We start from the raw sequence: 21,757 nt of genomic DNA, 5'->3' as shown, positions 1-21,757 counted from the left end.
TGTAAAACATTCAGTTTAAATCAGAAACCCAATTAACACTACAAGTTCAGCTAATGTGTTGTCTCAGTATATTACTTGTTGACGAAGGAATTACCGAGATTGAAAGTCAACGCAACAGATGAATTTGGTTACCCTTTTATGACCTGGCTGCCTGTAGAGTACAGTAGGCTACATGCCTCTGCAAGTAGCACTTTCACACGGCACAACTTTGGATGTGTTGCCGATTTACAACACATCTACAATTTCTTCGCAGACACGTTTTAGTCGCAGTGACATTTCAGATAGGAGGCTGGTTATTGACGCTGAAGATCAGTTTGGCAAAGACATTCTTAAAATCAAAATTGAAAGAAGTTTCTCTCTCCACAGACTGTGAATTAAAAATATAGTATTCTAAGCCACAAATTCAGAATAAGATGTGCATAGTTCACAGCGTGGGGTTAGGAAACACAAATATCCTTACAATAATCTTTTATTTACTGAAAAAGGCCAAGTTAAACAGTCTCAAATATTCTTCTTGTTGGGTAATGACTGTCTACTCCTAAAATAAAAATAACTTTAAAAGACATTTCAACTATGAAACTAAACGTTTTTACAAATATCTAAAGTTATGTAATGTTGCATAATACTAATGCAAAGAGAGAGAGAGAGAGAGAGAGAGAGAGAGAGAGAGAGAGAGAGAGAGAGAGAGAGAGAGAGAGAGAAGGTTCTGAGTGCTGTATTACTTGGCTAATGCCTACAGTATTTTTAACCTATTGGCAATAAAACCGTATTTTATCAAAATTTATCAATTACACGAGAGGGACCAGCTCCGGCAGAGAGGCTTCCAGTGTGCTCCTCATCCAAGCAAAACCTCGTTTTCGGAGGCTGGGGGCGCGTCTTGCACATCGGCCATCTCCTCACAGCCAGCAGCAGCAGCAGCAGCAGCAGGTGACGAGTGCTGCTCAGTTTTGGTAGCGTTGCTTGTGCGCGTCATGACCCTGAAAGATATTCACATTGGGTTTAATTTGCAGAGGTGGTGTTACCCAGAGTTTCCGGAAAACACTTAAAATAAGGAAATAATGAATGAACGATCAGTGCCAGGTATTCGTTGCCACAAACATTTCTTTATGGTATACGGATGTCATTTATGAAAATGAATGGCAAAGTAAGTGATAAGTGAAAAATCAAAACAGGACTAGCTGAGTAAAATACAGAACGAAGAAAGGTGGTCCTAGCTATTGTTTGAATAAATCTATAACTAGTCTACAGGACTGTCAGAGCTTAAGCAAAGTTCGCATATGCCTGTACACTTCTGCTTGTATGTGTCGAGGCCTTACAGATAAAGAAATACAAGTGAGCAGAATGGAATCGTGATGATATAAATCAAGTTGAGTTCTCACTCAAGTAGAGTTGAGAACATGAGATGAAACGAGCCAGGAATAACATGCAAAGGAAAATGAGAGGGAAAAAACAAGCGCAGACTCGGTGGCTCTGGTTCTGCGCAGATGATAGCAGCACCGGCCAGTTCGAGATGGAAATTTAGAAAGAGAGTTTGATGGAGGGAGACAGACAGACAGACAGACAGACAGACAAGACAGACAGACAGACAGACAACAGAGACAAAGATGCATAAGTGAGCATAAACATATTCATTCTCACACTAGATAGTGTTTTTATGACCTTGGACACATGATTATACTTGTGTGAGTGCGTGTATGCTTATGTAGTGGGTGTCTGTGTAACTTGTATGTTTGTATGCGTCAAAGTAAATTGCTGAATAAACTTGCCTGATGCCATTCGCTACTGCCTGATCAATGTTGCCCATATTGGCCAAGATGGTTGCGCCGATGCGAGCAATAGAAAGTCTGATACTCTTGTCTGAAATGTGATTGGAAGCAGGGCAAAAATTGCATTAGGCAAACATAGAAAAAATAAAGGGTAACTGGCAAATTAAAACCAAACATTATGATATGTCATTCATAGTGAGGCGAACCTTGTGGTTGATGCATTGTCGACAGTAATTGCGTATGTGGATGACTGCTGTATATTAAAAATGACGTTTGACGTTTCACTTGATCTCCATGATTTTGTAAACGTCTGGGACTTCAATGCCATCTCTGTCTCTACACAAATTCAAAATTATTCAAAGATCCGTGAGAAGCAAATCTTTTGAATGGGAGCACATAATGCATAACAACAGACCATTCAGAGGATGTGCGTTTCCTCCAAAAATTCGCCCCCTTTCCCGATAACAAAACAATACAAGAAGAAAAAATCATTAAAATGCAATCTATTCTTCACTGGCTCACAGTCCATTTCTTTACAAAACTACGTCGAAAACTATCGATAACTTACCAAAATATTTGTCTTGTAAACAAACAGACATAAAGAGCACGGGGGAAATTCATAGCCTATATACATCACACTTCTCTTTGGCTGCGCATTGTTTTATTTCTTTGCCTTACTCGACCTTCTTTCCCTGTTCCACTAAAATGAAACTTAGTTTTCAAAAGAAATATAATTTGGAAATAAGTCACGATGCAATAAATACCCAGCTCCTGCATGCTAGTGGCTGTCTTGGACTGGTTGACGGCCTCGAAGACTCTGTCCACTGTGTGCAGAGCTCCACTCCCGAGGCTTCCTGTGGAGTTCGTGGAGGACTTCTTCACGCCTTTGACGATTATCATCACCTGTGTGTTATTGGTGGAACTCAGTAGCCTACACTTTTCTACATAGTACGAGTACTCTATTACAAACTAAGCTTATACGAATGTGAGGAGGGACTGATTTCCTAAGAATGATAACACTTTCAAGACAGCAAGAGCTTAAACCATCACAGTTATCAAAACAACAGCAACTACAACAACAACATAATAATAATAATAATAATAATAATAATACCTACTCTAGCAACAAAACACGGCTGTATGGTGGAAGCGCTAATGGTTTATACTGAGGCCAGAAAGCCAAAGGGGCAAGTATTTATTAATAATCATGATGATATTGCCTCACCTGCTCCCCTCCATCTTGAACGGCCTCTCCGACCCTTTCGGTCATTTTTTCAATGGTACTTGGTATGTCCTTCACTGTACCCACCACGAAGTCTCCGATGTTGTCAACGAACCCTCCCACAGCCTTTGTTAAATGAGATGCCGCCTCGTCTAGGGCTGAAGCTGTTCTCGAGTTGAGCCACCTAGAAAACATGCAACAGACATTTTAAGAGAAAGGTCATGCATGGGAAGAGAGAGAGAGAGAGAGAGAGAGAGAGAGAGAGAGAGAGAGAGAGAGAGAGAGAACAGCTGTGGTACCTTTATGCAACAATTTGTTCACCTTGAAAGTCTCCACTTTGGGCCTTAAGACAGTGAAGAAAATGAGTCTGGTATTTCAATCTGTCGATGAAAAGTGCGAGATTTTTCTTAAGCTTTAATTTCAATACGTTTTAGTCATGGTCAGCATAAAAAGTCGACAGATCTGTCTCTACATAACTGAAAAGCACCATGGGACCCACATCGATAAAACACTGTAAATTAGACGGGGCGCTACAGAAGCTAAATAGGGCTCCTGTAAAGTCGTTTTGCCCTAAGCTGCCTTCGTCATCGTTGCACCTAGTGTCGACAAAAATTTACTGCAGGATTTTTTACAATATAAAACTTCCTCCCAGTTGTTTTAATCACTGTCTAATACTTGTCAAAATTGCAACTGGATGGGCCGTGGACTGACGTGGACGTGTCTGTGCCGTCGTCGCTGATGTGGCAGCACGCAATGTTGATTTGATTTTTGGTGATGTTATTTTCGCTGTAAGCTATTGTAAAATTCTGTAACATGCGCCGAGGGCGGCACTCATATTTTTTTATGTATTTGAGATGGCAGAATCCATCTGAAAAATTGTTCTCAGGATTCCAAAATCATAGAATGTTCTGGAACCAAGGGTATAAATTCCCCTGTGCGTCACTCTTCTCTCAGGCGTTATTAGAAGCGAAGGTGCCACAAGTGGCTTTCAAAGAAAGCAAGTTGATTGTAGCTTTGTGTCCAGTGACCAGGTCCAACACTTAGCAGTTATCCCGAATTATCTACGCAATCCTCATTGCTATAAGGACATTGAGCATGTCCTTTGATCGAAAAACGTTGTATTAAAACATCTTGTAAGTAAGTAACTGTGCATTTAACTTGGTTTTTAGTGTGTCCAGGAAAGAACCCCACGCGGTTTAAGAAACATCCAATGTTTGTATAAACAAATTACCCTTTCATTAAGTAGCAAAGCTTCGTTGTAAAGCGCGAAGCACACCACTGAGAATCTCAGTGTAAATCCCCCTTTTGTGAGTGTGATCTCAATTCATGTGTTCTTTAGGACCACACTTTCCAAATCGTTGTTAGCCTAGTTGTCGTTAGAATTGCAATTAAATTGTGTTGGCTGTTTTGTTTAGTTGTTAACGTAAATGTACGAAGCTATGGCAGTTTCTCATAGATTATTTTTGTAATAAAATTGTAAAAACCCTTGTTTGTTTGGATAGTCTCCACCTGTAACACAGTTTTGGTTCTAAATCAGCGTTATTTTGACTACGTATCTCAGCCCAAACCATCAGGCACGAACCATAAAAATCAGATATCGTCGAGAAAATTCTGGAAATTTTGGTCCTTCGAAGGTCTGGATATGTAGATAATGAACCAAAACGCACGTGATAGGCCATGCCATTGAGAGTAACGTTAATATATTTAATAGCAGCGATCGACAACTGGCCCCTGTTACTAAAAATAGACCACGCCAACGCGCATGCTCGTGTTTACATCAAGCAGGTCGGGCATACAAACGCACTTGAGTGCCCCACAGAAGGGAATAGCTTCCAGCCATGGAACTGGAAAGGCACTGGTGTGACCGGACTGTTTGTTAAGTTCTTCTTGAAATATCTTCTCTACTTTCTTTTGGTACCATTTACCTCCCGTCAATGGTAATAATGATGTCCTCTTGACATCCTGAGGCTATACAGTCCTCACACACTGAACCAAGTGAAAGGTTACATGAGTACTTTGTATTTTCATAGTGAGAAAAGAGAGAGATAGAAATAAAAACATGATATATATATTGAGACCCTATAAATTATAATACTAAGATCAGTATGACTTCATTTCCACAAAGACTCCAAGCATACTAGTTGGGTTACTGTATTAAATATAAAATGCAGTATGTATGTATGTATATATATATATATATACATGTATATATATATATATATATATATATATATATATATATATATATATATATATATATGTAAAATAACCAGAGGCTTCAAAGTGTTTCTCGTGGATATATATATGTAAAATAACCAGAGGCTCAAGCGTTTCTCGTGGGTTAAAATCATATATATATATTATATACAATATATATATATATATATATATATATATATATATTATATACAATATATATATATATATATATATATATATATATATATATATATATATATATATATATATATATGATTTTAACCCAATGAGAAGCGCTTGAGCCTCTCTGGTTATTTCATTCAATACTTCATAACATGTTTTTGTTCTCACCTTTTTACAAGCACAGCCCTGTTTCCCACCACTGGCAAACCACGGCACTCCAACCAACGTTTAAGCTGACATACTGAATGATCTAGCACACTGCTAAACACAAAAGCTGCGCCAGGAGCATCAGTTTCTTTCAACTTAATGGTAGGAAGCTTCCCTGCTGTGGCCATTACAACATAAGCTGTACTGATTTGTTTGTCCGACCTTGTGTAGCTGTATGTAACTAAGCATAAAGTGATGACGTAGTTGCCGATCGCTGCTATTCTGGACACAGTGTACAGACGATTTCGTTGTCGTAACGATCTAGCAGTGGTAGGTTCTGAACCAATGCTGCTGATCTGCAGTAACGAGTTGCTAGGTCACCCAGCTATTGCTTTAACATAAAATATTTGCAACGCGCGAGCTCATAACTAAAGTGACCTAAATTCATTGTAGACATATGTAACATAAAGATGGCAGCTGAAGTATCAGCCCTAATACCTCTCATTGTTCATTGTCAACAAGAGGCAAACCGCAAGTGGCAGCAGTCGCGTTCAGCAGAAACCTATCAGGATCTTATCAAAAAGATAAAACGAACTCACAATGAATTTGAAGAGGTTTTTAAGCCCGGGGTTAAGTTAGGTGCTACTAAGCAAGATGTATTTAATGTGCTCACAACTTGCCCAGACCTATCAGCCATCACAGGTTAAATTAAAGGATATCAAGTTGCCAATTTTTGAGGGAGAATTGAGTGAGTAGGCTTTAAGACATTTAGACAACTTTTTAATGTCTAAAGCTACCACTCATAAAAAGAGCCCAAATAGAAAATCTAATGTAAGCAATCATCGTAGCCAATCAGACGAGAAACCGACTGTTAATGGTAACAATGAATTCTACTAGTAGTGTAAAATTGCCACCCAAATTGTTGCCAACTGCGTCAGCTACTGTACGTAACAGCAACAACCAAGAACGTGTAACACAAGTGTTCTTTGACACCGGAAGCCAAAGGAGTTCTATAAGTAGTCGCTTGGCTGCCGAATTAGACCTTTCCATCATTAAGAGAGTTTCATTAAACATTGTGCCCTTTGTGACTGAAGTACTTGAGGGAGAGTTTGATTTGGTAGCATGTAGGCTGAAAATAGGCCATCGAGTCTTGTGGTTGCAGTTGTCAGTGCATGATAAAGTGAGCGCACCCATTCATAATATCGGACTAATGAATGTTAGAGAACATTTTGAACGGAAGGGTTATGTGTTAGCTGATCAGGAGGTTAAATGTGACACATTAGAGAATGTAGAAATCTTGATTGGAGCCGATTATTTTAACCATGTTGTGTATGGATTGGAAAAATGTGATGGAATAAATTTTTTTGTAACACCAAATGGGGCATCCCCCTATGGGAGGATTGGAACCGATTATTTTAACCATGTTGTGTATGGCTTGGAAAAATGTGATGGAATAAATTTTTCTGTAACACCAAATGGGGCATCCCCCTATTGGAGGCTCCCAGGATGGGCTAGACAGGGCGTTGACATGTCCACTGAGAGAATCCTGTGTGTGTGTGTGTGTGTGTGTGTGTGTGTGTGTGTGTGTGTGTGTGTGTGTGTGTACAGCTCAAGAGACCGAACATGACGTAGATTAATGGCGGAGATTAGATACAATGGGTATTCAGTTAGATGAGCAATTTACTGTTTAACACCATACCGCGATGCGTCATGTTGTAAGCAGTGTTAAGCAAATCTCGCGAGGTTATATGGTCAGTCTGCCGTTCCATGATTGCAAGAGGCCCACCACCGATTACAAACTTGCGATTACTCACTTGAAATCGTTAGAAGCTCTATTCAGTCGTGATCCCGTGTACCATCAGCAATATTCCGATGTGATTCAAACATATGTAGATAATGGGTTTATTAGCAAAGTAACAAATCCAATCATAGAAGGCTATTATGTGCCTCACTCTGGGGTAATTAAGGAAAGCACAACTATACTACTGCGAGTAGTGTTTAATGCTTCTTCAAAGCAAAGTGGTGGGTGGTCACTTAATGAGTGCCTATATGCTGGCCCTAACTTAATTGAAGTATTGTTCGATTTGTTGTTGTAATTCAGGTCTAATCCTTATGCTGTGACAGCTGATATATCCAAAGCACTCCACCGTGTTTTGTTAGACCCCAAAGTTGCAAAGTATTCCCGTTTTCTCTGGCCAGATGATTCTGGTAATGTTAATACATATGAGTTCCAAGCAGTAGTATTTGGTGTGACCTCAAGCCCCTACCTCTTGCAGTAAATCTTAAAAACTCATCTGGGGAGGGAGGGTAGAGATGATCTCTTAAAGCATTTCTACATTGATAATTTTATCAAAATGTACGATTCACTAGAAAGTATGAGGGAAGACTCAGTCCAAGTTAAAGCAGTTTTAGAGCGCGCTCATATGCCCCTCAGGGAATGGGCTAGCAACAATAAGCAATATTACAGACTCATGTAGAAGAATCAGTAGAGATATCAGTTCTTGGGATGATTTGGAATCACGAATCAGACACTCTGTCACTCATACCATTTAAGGGGAAGGGAATGATTAACAGTAACTGGGTTCCCACCAAATGTAAGATCTTGTCCTTAGTTGTATCTAATTTTGACCCTTTAGGTCTTGTTGCCCCTATCTTTGTAAAAAGTAAGATTTTTTGCAAGTTCCCTGGGAAGAAAAGGTAGGTTGGGACAATGTACTAACCACTGAAAGAGCAGCTGAAGCGAGAGAAATACTCTCAGACTTTCTAGAGACAGATAGAGTAAAGTTTAAGAGGGGAGTAATTTCTAATGATTCAGAGTTACGTGTGTTTTGCGATGCCTCCATGAAAGTGTATGAAGTAGTAGCCTATGTCAGAAATGCTGACGGGGAGACATCTTTTAACTACTGAATTGAGAATTGCCCCTCGTAAAAAAACATACACTAACTATCCCTTGATTAGAACTGATGGCTTTACTTGTTGGGGTCAGACTAGCGAAGTACATTAATCAAATTTTCAAGTTTAGTAAAGTAATTATGTGGGGAGATAGCAAAGTTGTAGTTGCATGGATGGGTATTAAAGTTGAAAATAAGAATACTTTCATTGCCAACAGGGCGTGGGAAGTATCCTTTACCTTACAGGAGTGTGGATTCCAGTTGCAGTATGTCGCAACCAAAGAAAACCCAGCAGATGATTTGTCCCGTGGGGCAGACATCAAACAACTACATGAGAAGTCATTGTGGGCGAGAGGCCCAGCCATTTTACACACACCAGGACCTCTGGCAGCAACTGATGACCCATAAGACGATGCATCTTCATCGACGATAATGTCTGCAATACGAGAATTGCAAGAACTTCAGCCAGCACCTCCTGCTCCGTTACTTCACTTTTGGGAGAGTATCTCCAACTATAGTTCCTTTTGTAATATCATGAAACATGTTTGCAAATTCTTGAGAATTAGAGATAACCCATTGATCAAGCTAGCCTATATTGAGATAACCCATTGATCAAGTTAGCCTATATTGAACAATGCCATCATTGGCCCACTTTGTATAAATATTTAGAAATAGGTGGAGAAGCTTCTCATGACATTGTTAACTTTGTCAGACAATTGAATTTAATAATTAATAACGTAATATATTCAGGGTATAGATTAAAACATGCTAGTACTGCCAAGAATGATTTGACTTTGTTGTCCCCTAAGGGAAAACTTGCATTGCTGTACCACAAACATATTCATAACACCAATCTTCACTGTGGCATCGATACACATATCTCAATTTTCAGGCAAAAGTGTTTGGCACCAGCAGTGAGAGTGCTAGCCGGAAGAGTTGTTAGCAGCTCCATTTTTGCGACCTACTCAACCTCAGCTACCGAGCCCTCATGTGACTCTGACAATACAGTATCACCAAGTGAGACTCGCCACACAGGTCCAATCAACGTTCAGGAGGGTCATGCCTACATCCTCCTAATTACATGTCTCAGTACTTGAGCCGTCTACTTGGATTTGGTAACGAACCTCAGTGCTGGCACCTTCATCCTGTGCCTATGCAGATTTACTGCCTGTCATGGTGCACCGCCAGAGATGTATTCAGATAATCAAACTACATTCAAGTCAGCAAGTAACTTGTTGGCTAACCTTTGTCAAGAAAAAGGACCCAGACATTTTTGAAGCAGCGAGGAATTTGCTGGAAATTCCAGACTCCACGTTTGCCCTGGAAGGGTGGAATGTTTGAACGACTAATCGGGGTGATGAAGTGTGCCCTGGTAGTCTCATTCGACAAAGCCTTGTTCATGGAGGAACAAGCAAGAACGTTGGTTAAGGAGGCCGAATGTGTGATCAACAACCATCCTCTTATGTATTGTGGTGATGGATGCGAGGATGAAGTCCTCAGTCCATCACAGCTCCTGTGAGGTAGGACCATTCACTTACTGCCAACCGCAGCACCAGAAGAAAGTACAGTATGTAAACACCTTCACTACCAAGAAGATTCATGCCGAATACTTCCAATTGGTTGACGCTTTCCGTGCGTTAGGTCATGTTGGAGCACAGAGTATCCACAGGCATTAAACCAATGTCATGATTTTGGCCCTGGAATGCCAACTCCACTTCAATGTGGTGACGTCACCTTAGTGAAAAAGATCGACCATCATCATAAATTTTGGCCTCTGGGAAAAGTTCTACAACTGTATCCCGGAGAAGATGATGTCATACGTTCTGCCAAAGTATTGTGTGAAAGTGGGGAATATCTCATACCTATAAAATACATTGTCCTGTTAGAGGTAAATGACAGACACGTAGACTATGGCAGTGATGTCACATCAAATGCAGTGAATAATGAGAATGAACTCATAAGTGTAGAACGAGATATTGATCGTGTTGTGAACAATAGTGACAATGCACTGGTCAATACTGACAATCACAAACTAATTGATCATGTATCAGAGACTGGGTGAAGACAGTAGCCATAAACAGAATTCAGCGAATTTTGATAGAGTTGAGGCTACGCCCAAAAGGAAAACTGCTCTCGCTCATTGAGAGAATATGAAATCATTGATACGAGAGGGTAGACTCTAGTATTTTGTGTGTTGTTATGAACATTGTTCCTTGAGGAGGAACGTGCTAGTGGAAATGTGAGAAGGTCTAGAAACCCTTAGTTAGATTACTATAGTGATTTGCATGGTACTGAGAAAGAGAGGAGCACCAATATGACATTTAGGCTAATTGTGTTTCATGTTACATTCCATTGATTCACATACATTACTGTGTTGAAGCTGTAAGACAAAAAATAGTGTCCATTTTTTTTAGTGTACTGCAAACCAGCTACGATCATGAGCGCTCCAATCGTATCTGGGCCGTGAATCAAAGCCAGACATCAACCACTTCAGCTGTCATTCATCAGTTTTCATGCCTTGCTGTCAGATCTGTCTGGTTGGGAAAATGTTGACAAAATTTACTGCAGGATTTTTGCCAACATTAAACTTCCTCCCAGTCATTTTAATCACTGTCTAATACTAGTAAAAGTTGCAACTGGATGGGCCATGGATGTGTCTACGCCGTCGTTGCTGATGTGGCAGCATGCAGTTTTGATCTGATTTTTGGTGATGTCATTTTAGCTGGAAGCTATTGTAAACTTCTGTAACGTGTACCGAGGGCTGCACTCATATTTCTTGATGTATTTGAGATGGCAGTATCCATCCGAAAAATTGTTCTTAAGATTCCAGAATCATAGAATGTTCTGGAACCAAGGGTATTAACACCCCTGTGCACACCAAGAGCATCACTCTTCTCTCAGGTGTTATTAGAAGTGGAAGTGCCACAGGTACCTTTCAAAGAAAGCCAGTTGGTTGTAGCTTTGTGTCCAGTGACTAGGTCCAACACTTAGCAATTATTCCATATTGTCTACATAATCCTCACTGCTATAAGAACGTTGTACTGAAACATCTGTAAGGGCGTCAAATCGCCTCTCCTTTCTTGTGTTTGTCTCTTCATACGTACATTAATCACGTCATATATGTTACTTGTTGATATTTCAGATTCTTTATGTATCTCATTGTATGCATCATTGTATGGCCTGTCCGCTGAGATAAATACCTGCCTTTTACATGTTTTGTAACGCATTATATGTCTTTTCATGCCTGTTAACAAACACAACCTTTCTGTCCACTTCCTGTATTATAAACACCTGTCGAGAATAATAAAGGATCAGTCTTTCACTTCTGACATTTCTTGACCTCACACTGGTGACTCCGGAAAAGGGACAGGTAGCACGGTTTTGGCCCATCCATAAATGGACTAAATACGGCCACAGCCTACCATCAGAGAGCCTTTAGTGGACTAACTACAGTGCAAAGTTTAGGCCTCCGATAGCTTCCTCCTTGGCGGAAACCTTGCCATTAACGGACTAAATATGGTGTACCCAAAGAGGGCATGTTTTGGCACTTCGTTCGACCACTCGAACAATCAGCACCATTAACGGACTCAATATGGCGCATTTTCCTGCATTTTGTGCGTGAGTAGTAAAGATGTCGGAAGCTGAACCTCAATGTGAACCTGCAAGCATCATCTGTACACCTCTCTCACCAACAAAGCCAGACACGTTCAAACTTCCCCCGTTTTCGCAGCAGAACACGGCATCATGGTTCCTGTGCGCAGATGGTCACTTTCACGTGGCACGCATCTCAGACGATGCTATCAAATCTGACATCACCGTGACGGTGCTCCCAGAAGAGGTGTTCAACAGAATCTCCCCCTGGCTTGACGCACAACCGGACAAGGTCACATACGTGGCCTTGAAAGATAAACTGATGCAATCTTACTCCATGGCCGTGACCGAGAGAGCGCAGCGAGCATTCGACCTGTTATCCCAGCCCCTCGGAGAAGCATCACCCAGGGAAGCCTGGGACAAACTACGGGGGTTGGTAACACTGCCAGGCTGTGACGAAAAACGGGAGAAGGATGGTAGATTTAACAAAAGCAATCTTCCTTTGGCACCTCCCACAGGAAGTTAGGAGCCAGATAAGGGACGCAGACACCCTCGACATGGATGCCTTAGTCGCTGATGCCCAGAAACTACACAAGGCCACCAAGGCCTCGAAAAAAAGCTGCCGCCCTCGCAGCCACTTCCCTGGGAGCCTGCAGCCCGACAGAGAGAGAACGACGACAAATACGGAGACATCATCATGCTGTTTACAGAAAGAAGACACCACACTCAGGGAACACAGGACATAGTCAAACCCAGCATGGTGCTTCTTCCACAGAAAGGTTGGAACCAACGCCAGAAACTGCAGGCCTCCCGGTTCCTTCACAAAAACAACAAAAGCAGCCACAAGTAACTCCCCCGACCAGCAGGTTTCTTCATCAGAGACGAAATTTCCGAATGGTGCCTGATGGTAGATACAGGGGCAATGCAATTGGTCTTCCCGCCATCCAGGGAAGGTTTAGAAAAATACCTGACTCGACACCAGCCTCATAGCAGCAAACGGAACTCTCATCTGCACGTATGGCACGATGACCCGGACTATCTCAATTCTGAGACGCAGATACCACTGGCCTTTCGTCATCGCAGATGTAAAGTTCTCCCTGCTGGGTGCAGATTTCTGAGGACCACGGACTTCTAGTTGACATGGCAAGATAACGCCTCCTCGACACAGGAACCTGCCACTCCCGTCAGCTCTCCACCGGACCTGGAATGCCCACCATCTCCTCCACAGCCCCCAACAGCTACACGTCCCTCCTACAGGAGTTCCCGGACGTATTCAAACCAGAGCTACGCCAGTCACCTGGGGCTTCAGCAAAGCACAGTATCTTCCATCACATCATCACGATGGGCCCACCGACCCATGCCAAGTTCCGATGACTGTCCCCCCCCCAAAAGTTACAAGACGCCAAATGTGTCGCAGAGATGGAACAGATGGGCGTCTGTAAAAAAGAGCATTAAGCTCATGGGCCTCTCCCCTCCATATGGTAAAGAAATCTGATGGTTCATGGAGGCCCTGAGGGGACTATCGGCATTTGAATTTACTAACAACACCAGACCGCTACCCCCTCCCTAACATGCAAGACCTGATGGGCATCCTCCATGGAGCGAAGATTTTCTCCAAGATGGGCCTGCTGAAGTTATACTTCCAAGTCCCTGTGGATCCCGACAATGTCCCAAAGACCGCCATCATCACGCCCTTCGGGAGCTACACATTTTCCTATTCCACTTTTGGTCTCAGGAACGCAGGTGCCACATTCCAGCGCCTGATGGACACCATCTTGGGGGATCTGCCTTTCTGCATCAGCTGTGTTGATGACATTCTCATACTCTCCAGGTCCCCAGAGGAACACCTTTGCCACATCCACGCCATCCTGAAATGCCTGTAGGACAATGGACTAATTGTCAGGTTCGACAAGTGCATTTTCGGGAAAGAAAAAGTAGACTTCCTCTGCCACGAGATTTCCCCAGCAGGAGTGTGGCCCCACGGCCTCTAAAGTAAAAGCTATAGAGAATTTCCCGAAACCACAAACCATCAAGGCCCTTCAGGAGTTTCTCGGGATGATAAACTACTACTGACATTTCATCCCCGATGTCGCCTGCACTATGTAACTCCTGACATCAATCCTGAAGGGCAAACCAAAAACAGACATGGGAGGCTCCGCAGCAACAGGCATTCACTGAAACAAAGAGAACCCTCTCCAGTGCCACTACCTTAATTCACCACAACCCCACTGCTGCCCTCAGGTTGACAACAGACACCAGCATCATTGCCTGCGGCACAGTACTCAAGCAGCTAGTGAACGGCACCCCAGCCCTTGGCCTTCTTCAGCCACAAGTTTTCGCCAACAGAGACCCGCTACAGCACCTTTGACAGGGAGCTGCTGGCTATCTACCAGGCCGTGAGACACTTCAAGTACCTGCTGGAGGGGACTGAATTCATGATCCTAACAGATCACAAACCCTTGGTGCACGCATTTGCAAAGCTGGGAGATACGTGGTCTGCAAGGCAACAGCGGCACCTGACCATCATCTCCGAATTCAGGTACACCATCAACTACGTCCCTGGCAGGAAAAACATGGTGGCCGACGTCCTGTCAAGGGTAGAAATCAATTCCCTTCACCTCGCATCGACTACGAAGACGGCAGACTACAGGATGGCAGTGATGGCTCTTAAGTGGGAAGACGTGCCCTTAGCAATCTCGAACACAACTCTCCTCTGCGACACCAGCACAGGCTGCCCATGCACCCTAGTGCCCGCTTCGAGGAGAAAGCAGGTGTCCACCATAGTCCATGGTCTCTCCCATCTGTCAGGGCACACAACGGCGCACCTCATGACTAATAAGTTCATCTGGCATGGCATCAACAAGGACGTTCACTAGTGGGCAAGGAGCTGCAGCCCATGCCAGGCGAGCAAAACGTCCCGGCACACAGAGTCCAGGGTCGGCAACTTCCCCCAACCTCGTTGGCATTTTGGCAACATCCACATCGACGTCGTCAGGCCCCTTCCACAGTCAGGGAGGAGCCAGATACCTCCTGACAGTCATAGACTGCTCCACCTGCTGGCCTGAGGCAACCCCCATGGAGAGGGCATCAACAGCGTCATGTGCAGAGGCCCTCCTCTCCAGTTGGATCAGCTGTTTCGGAGTGCCAGACAGCATCACTACAGACTGGGGTCCAGCCTTCCTGTCAGAGCTCTGGGTCTCCTTGGCACGCCTGATGGGTACAATTCTACACAGTACAACGGCCTACAACCCTGCAGCAAACAGCATGGTCGAGAGGGCGCACCGCTCTCTTAAGGCAGCTCTCATGGCACGTTGCACCGATGAGAGGTGGAAGGAACAGCTGCCCTAGGTCCTGTTGGGTCTCCGCACCACACCAAAGGCAAATGGTGACGTTCCCCTACTGAGAAAGTCTACGGGGAGACACTGGCCATCCCCGAAGAATTCTTCCCGCCGTTGGCTGACAGCGCCGACACCCACCTCCCGAGGTTGAGGGATCTCGCACAGCCCACCCGCCTTACACTCCTGCACCTACATCCTGCACCTACGGGGTGGACGCCCTGTCCACTAACCAGGCTCCCAACCCCACTCCGCTCCTCAGGGGGCGCCAAGGCATACCTCCCTCAACATCCACGGGCAGGAAGACTGGATCACCATCGACAGGCTGAAGCCGGCATTCCTGTTGGACAGCGAAGTATGTGAGGAAGGAGGCAGGCACCCAGAGTTCCCCCTCAGTACCTCCCCGCATACACATCCACTCCCCCACCAAAGTGGGGTCCAGGGCGGCCCAGGAAACACATAGAGCCAACCCCAGATATCGGTTCCAGCCCACGCCCACAGTTCTCTAGGAGCAGAGACCCGCTCCGACTGCCTCAGTGTCTGTGTGATTAATGTTATTTCATCCAATAATTGCTCCTCTAATCATTGTCTTGTGGGGGTGGTGGTATTTGCAAGGGCGTCAAATCACCTCTTCTTTCTTGTGTTTCTCACTTCATACGTACATTAATCACGTCATATATGTTACTTATTGATATTTCAGATTCTTTACGTATCTCATTGTATGCATCATTGTACGGCCTGTTTGCCAATATATATACCTGCCTTTTACATATTCTGTAACGCATTATATATGTCTTTTCATGCCTGTTAACAAACACAACCTTTGTATGGATGCAGCGGGGGGCCTCAGGTCGCCCGCTACCTTTCCACCCGCTTTCTGTTGCTTCACACTTTACAGCCGAGCTGTATGGTATCTTAGTAGCACTGGAACATATTGCAACACTCACAGTGTCTAGCTACACAATATTTTGTGACTCTAAAAGTGCCTTAGAGTCCCTGGAAATCTTCAATACTGATCATCCCTTAGTGTTGAAGATCTTGCAGTGGATCTTCTTGCACCATTATAAAGGAAGCATTGTTTCTTTTTGTTGGGTTCCTGCCCATGTGAACACATCGGGAAATGAAAAGGCAGACCAGCTAGCCAAATTAGCAGCACAAACTTTGATACCCAGAAAATGCCCTGTTCCTTATCGTGATGCATTCCATATTATATGGAAATCCATCCATCAATTATGGGCACTTCAGTGGGACAGAGTAGGCGACAATAAAATGAAAGAAATCACTAGTCAGACACACCCTTGGAAATATGACCTAATGCCGAGGAAGTGGGAGGTTGTATCATGTAGATTATGTATTGGCCATACACGTTGAACTCACGGCTATGTGATGAATGGGGAGAATGAGGCCCTTCTGTGACGATTGCTTGGTTCCACAGACTGTTAGGCATTTGCTGGTTGAGTGTCCCAGTCTAGTGGAACTTAGGAATCGTTTTTATCATCATATAGCAGTGAAGCAGGTGGTAATTATAGCATCGCAAAACTGTTGGGAGAAAGTATATGTATTAATAATGTTATCTCTTTTATCAAAGAAGCTGGTCTTCTCAAATATATTTAACAGCTGTGCTGTCTTAGTATATATATATTTTTTTCTTAAGTTATACTGTTTTTATCGGATCAAATTTATTAATAGTTCTTTTTAGCAGAATTTTATATATTTATTTATTTATTTATTTTAGTTTTCTTTTTTGTGTGTTCTTTTTAATCAATTTTATATGTAGTTCTGGTTAGCAGAATTTAATTTTTAATTTTTATAACATACTATAAAAGTGAAAAGATCACATCTAGTATTCGGCGTCAGTGACCCTGGTAGTTGTGACGCCAGATAACCCACAATTAATCAAATCAATCTGTATTACAAACACCTGTCGATAGTAAAGGATCAGTCTTTCACTTCTGACATTTCTTGAACATCACACATCTTGTAAAACTATTTATTTAACTTAGTTTTTATCTGTCCAGTCAAATCACACCACGTGGTTTGAATCTTCCAATGTTTGTAAAACTAGTTAACCACATTAAGTAGCAAAGTTATGTTGTACACATACCAGCCACTAGAATCTGTGTAAATCCCTTTTACAAATGAGTGTGATCTCATTAACATGTGTTCTTTGTTTTCCAAAACTTTAGTTGCCTAGATGTCGTAATATGTTATTAAACTGTGTTGGCAAATTTGTTTAATTGTTATAAAATGTTAAGCTATAGCAGATTTCGATTTTTGTAAAAACCCCATGTAAGTCTGGATAGTTTCCACATATAAGTTTTGGTTCTGAATTGGTGTCATTTTGACTACGTATCCCAACCCAAACCTTCAGGCATGAACCATAAAAATCAGCAATTGTCAAGAAAACTCTCGACACCTAGCTGTCTAACTTCCCTGATTTTGTCCCTTTCCAATTTCTCTTTCTATATACGAGCAAAATTTTCTGTGGGGGACCACCTCTACGGAAATCTAGAAAGGTGACCCAGTGGTCTCGCCTACAGATGGAACTACCAACAACAGACTTTTCTTTTTTTCAGTCTCAGTGCCCATTCACTTCAGAACACTTTCCAGGAAACTTGAAACAGCACAACGCTGCAGAATATTTGCGTTTGATCTTTTCTGTTTGGCAATCCATAAGTAAATCCGAAAGGTTGATGAGAGTATTGTTTTTGATGACTTGCTCAAAGAACTGATGACGTGGATGGGACAGGTGCAATCCACATTTGCTCATAGTAAGGTCTGAGAGCTGATGTAATAATAATAATAATAATAATAATAATAATAATAATAATAATAATAATAATAATAATAATAATTAACTTTATATATATGAAATTATGAAATTCTGAGAGAAACACAACAGTTCTGTCACTTTTTGCTGCAAGAACAATCAGTTTGGAAAAAGCTTTGTTTCAGTGAAAAATGACCATTTGGCTGTTTTTTTAAATGGTTTTCACAATAAAACAATGACCAACACCAAAGGCTGTTAAATTTTTAAATGGTTTTACTGACACAATGAGATACTGTACTTAAAACAACAAATGCATTCCTTGAAGAAATAAAAGATGAATTTTATTTCAGTTGCAGAATGCTATAGGTGAATTACCAGAAAGATGTGAAAATTGGTGTTGGTGATATGGATGGCAAAGTTGGTAGGAACAGTGAAGGTAAAGCGTAGAGGTGGTTAGTTAGTTATAAATGATTTGTTTAAAGCGTGAACTCGAGGTGGTGAAAGAATCAGCTAATAGTTGTTGAAAAGGAGAATTCTTTCAAGTACAGTTACAGGAAAAAGAGACGACCCTTTGGGGAAATGACAGCATCACTACAGACAGGGGTCCAGCCTTCCTGTCAGAGCTCTGGGTCTCCTTGGCACGCCTGATGGGTACAACACTACACAGCACAACGGCCTACAACCCTGCAGTGAACAGCATGGTCGAGAGGGCACACCGCTCTCTTAAGGCAGCTCTCATGGCACGTTGCACTGATGAGAGCTGGAAGGCACAGCTCCCCTGGGCCCTGCTGGGTCTCCGCACCGCACCGAAAGCAAATGGCGACACCTTCCCTGCTGAGAAAGTTTAACGGGGAGAGACACTGGCTGTTCCCGGAGAACTCTTCCGCCGTCAGCTGACGTAGCCGACACCCCTCCCGAGGTGAGGGAACTTACACAGAAGTTTGTGCCCTGCCATAAGACCTTCACCAACAGAACCATCACCTACAGCCCACCCCCCTTACACTCCTGCACCTACGTCTTTGTCAGGGTGGACGCCCGTCGGCCGCCCTTAACCAGGCCCTACAGGGGGCCCCACTGAGTCATCTGGCGGGCCTCTAAAGCATACCTCCTTGACATCCACGGGCATGAAGACTGGGTCACCATCAAGAGACTAAAGCTGGCATTCCTGTTGGACAGCTGAACGCTACAAAGGCAGGCAGGCGCCCCAGAGTTTTCCCTCAGTACCTCCCTGCAGACACATCTGCTCCCCCACCAAAGCGGGGTCCGGGGCAGCCCAGGGGACACACCGAGCCAACCCCAGATGTCGGTTCCACCCCACGCCCACAGTTCTCCAGGAGTAGGGGCCCACTCCAACTACCTCAGCAATTGCGTGATTAATGTTGTTTCAGCCAGTAATTGCTCCTCTAATTATTGTCTTTGGGGGGGTGGTATTTGTAAGGGCATCAAATCGTCTCCCCACTTTTGTGTTTCACTCCTCATATGTACATTAATCACGTCATATATGTTACTTGTTATTATTTCAGATTCTTTATGTATCTCATTGTATGCATCATTGTACGACCTTTCCTCCTTTGCATGTTCTGTAACGCATTATATATGTCTTTTTATGCCTGTTAACAAACACAAATTCTGTGTGGACGCAGCAGGTGGGCCGCAGGTCGCCAGCTACCTTTCCGTCCGCTTTCTGCATTACAAACACCTGTTGAGAACAATAAAGAATCAGTCTTTCACTTCTGACATTTCTTGAACCTCACAATAGATGAAATCCAAAACAAAATTGACAATGTTGATAAAGATGTAAAGACCATGACAAACATGGACAAAACTTATGCTGATTCACTAAAAACAAAAAAAAGTGCTTCTGATCAAATCTACAAACGAAGGGAGCACAGCAGCTAATGAAAAGAGACAAATTATGAGTAAAATAACGGTGCCAGTTGAACAGGTTAAAATAACAAGAGATGGATACTTATTTGTAAGATTTCCAGACAGGAAAAACTTAGAAAAGGCAAAAATGGAGATTCAGAATATGAACAATATATCAGTAAATGAGAAGGGCAAACTTAAACCAAAAATAAAAGTAGTCTGTCCCGAAGGATGAAGATGACATTGTCGATAACATTGTAAGGAAAAATCCATGGATAGGTAGCCTCATTTCTGAAAATGACCACCTGAAAATTGTAAAGGAATGATATCCAAAGATGACAAATATAAACACTGTATCATCAAATGCGCACCACCAATACGAAAGGCTATCTATGATAGAGATGACAAATTGTGCACACTGTATAGCCATTGCAAAGTATTCGACTGTTACATGCCCTATCATGCTATAAATGTCAGGAATTTGGTCACAGCGAAGCAAATTGTAGAAATGACCAAGCTTGCCCTAGATGTGATGAAAATCACAAATCAAATGAATGTGATAGCAACATCTTCAAGTATAAAACTTGTGTAAAGAAAGGTTATAGTGATATTAAACATAAAACATATGATGGCAATGAGTGCACAGTATATAAAGAATATGTCAAGGTGAAAAATAATATGGATCATGGCTTTGACCAATAATCTTCTATGCAATTTAATAAAAAGAAAGCAAATAACAAAAAACCTAAAGACTTGTAAAGTCCCTGCTCAACAGGTTTTCTGTAGTGAACCTCCTGTTTTCTATGGGGCCTTTCCCACAAGCTTAGGTCTCGCTAAATAGCCACATCTTTATCTATGTAGTACGTATCTGTTATTGATTCATTTGTGCCTGTTTACGTTGTACATGTGTCAGAACATTATTGTGTCAATTCTTGTAATTTAATCTTTACATGTTATTTGTATTTATCTGTCCTGTTTCACATTGAGAACAACTGACCTCGGGTCACCTGTATCCCATTGTATGCCTTTGTATGACATCCACACGCCACTTTATAAGCAGCCTGCTTTCTTAATAAACCAGCAGTACATGTCCTCCTGCTCTCTTTTTTTTGCACCTCTTACAGTGGTGACCCCGGGAGTGGTTCCCAGAGCCATAAGCGGACTCATACGGCAACCTAGTCTTGGCTCCATGAACTACCCCACGCCCCTAACGGCCTAAACACTGCGCTTTAACAAAGCGTTCAGGTGTACCGACTCTCGTCGGCAGATCACCAGCATCATTAGTGGACTCACACGGTGCGCCCCAAGCGAGTATTGACGTGAGTGTAACCCACTCCAAGTAAGAGTGCAGAAGCAAGTATGGACGCGGACATTCCCTCCCACATACAAATAACCACGAACTTTGCAGACTCTGATATCTCCCTCGCACAGAGCCTGCTCGCGCCCTCCCCCACACCAAGGCTCGTGTGCTCCTCCACACCGTTACCCGCTCCTCGTGCGCTGCCCATCCTGACGGACCAAACAAGGTCAGCCCTTGCCATAAAGCTGCCGCCCTTCACACACAGCAACCTGTCATCATGGCTCTACAGGGTTGAGGGGCAGTTCAGGCTGGCAGGACTTGCCGACGAGATCCTGCAGGCAGACATCGTGATAAATGCCCTCCCGGAAGATGTCTACAGGAAGATCGCCCCATGGTTTTCTGCCGCAGGTCCCGTCACCTACCAAAAACTGAAGGTCTCTCTCATCGAGACCTGCTCCCTGCCTGTCTCTGAGAGGGCTGCCCGCGC

At 43.0% G+C, this 21,757-nt stretch overlaps 1 protein-coding gene across 1 annotated transcript in view; it reads right to left on the bottom strand.

The window, feature by feature from the left end:
- Window positions 1-453: 453 nt before the first annotated feature.
- LOC136831353 (uncharacterized) overlaps window positions 454-21,757 on the bottom strand; it is a 103,915-nt gene continuing 82,611 nt past the window's right edge. The window contains exons 3-6 of the mRNA XM_067091673.1: window positions 2,992-3,172; window positions 2,531-2,669; window positions 1,767-1,857; window positions 454-977 (exon numbers count right to left, since the gene is read on the bottom strand). Coding sequence (XP_066947774.1) covers window positions 836-977; window positions 1,767-1,857; window positions 2,531-2,669; window positions 2,992-3,172 — 553 coding nt within the window. The 3' untranslated portion in view covers window positions 454-835. The remainder of the gene's footprint in view (window positions 978-1,766; window positions 1,858-2,530; window positions 2,670-2,991; window positions 3,173-21,757) is intronic.

Source organism: Macrobrachium rosenbergii, chromosome 48 (assembly GCF_040412425.1).
Source record: "Macrobrachium rosenbergii isolate ZJJX-2024 chromosome 48, ASM4041242v1, whole genome shotgun sequence".
Classification (NCBI taxonomy): Eukaryota; Metazoa; Arthropoda; class Malacostraca; order Decapoda; family Palaemonidae; genus Macrobrachium; species Macrobrachium rosenbergii.
The sequence above is the reverse complement of the archived record's forward strand: the minus strand, read 5'-3'. Positions and strand labels throughout refer to the sequence as shown.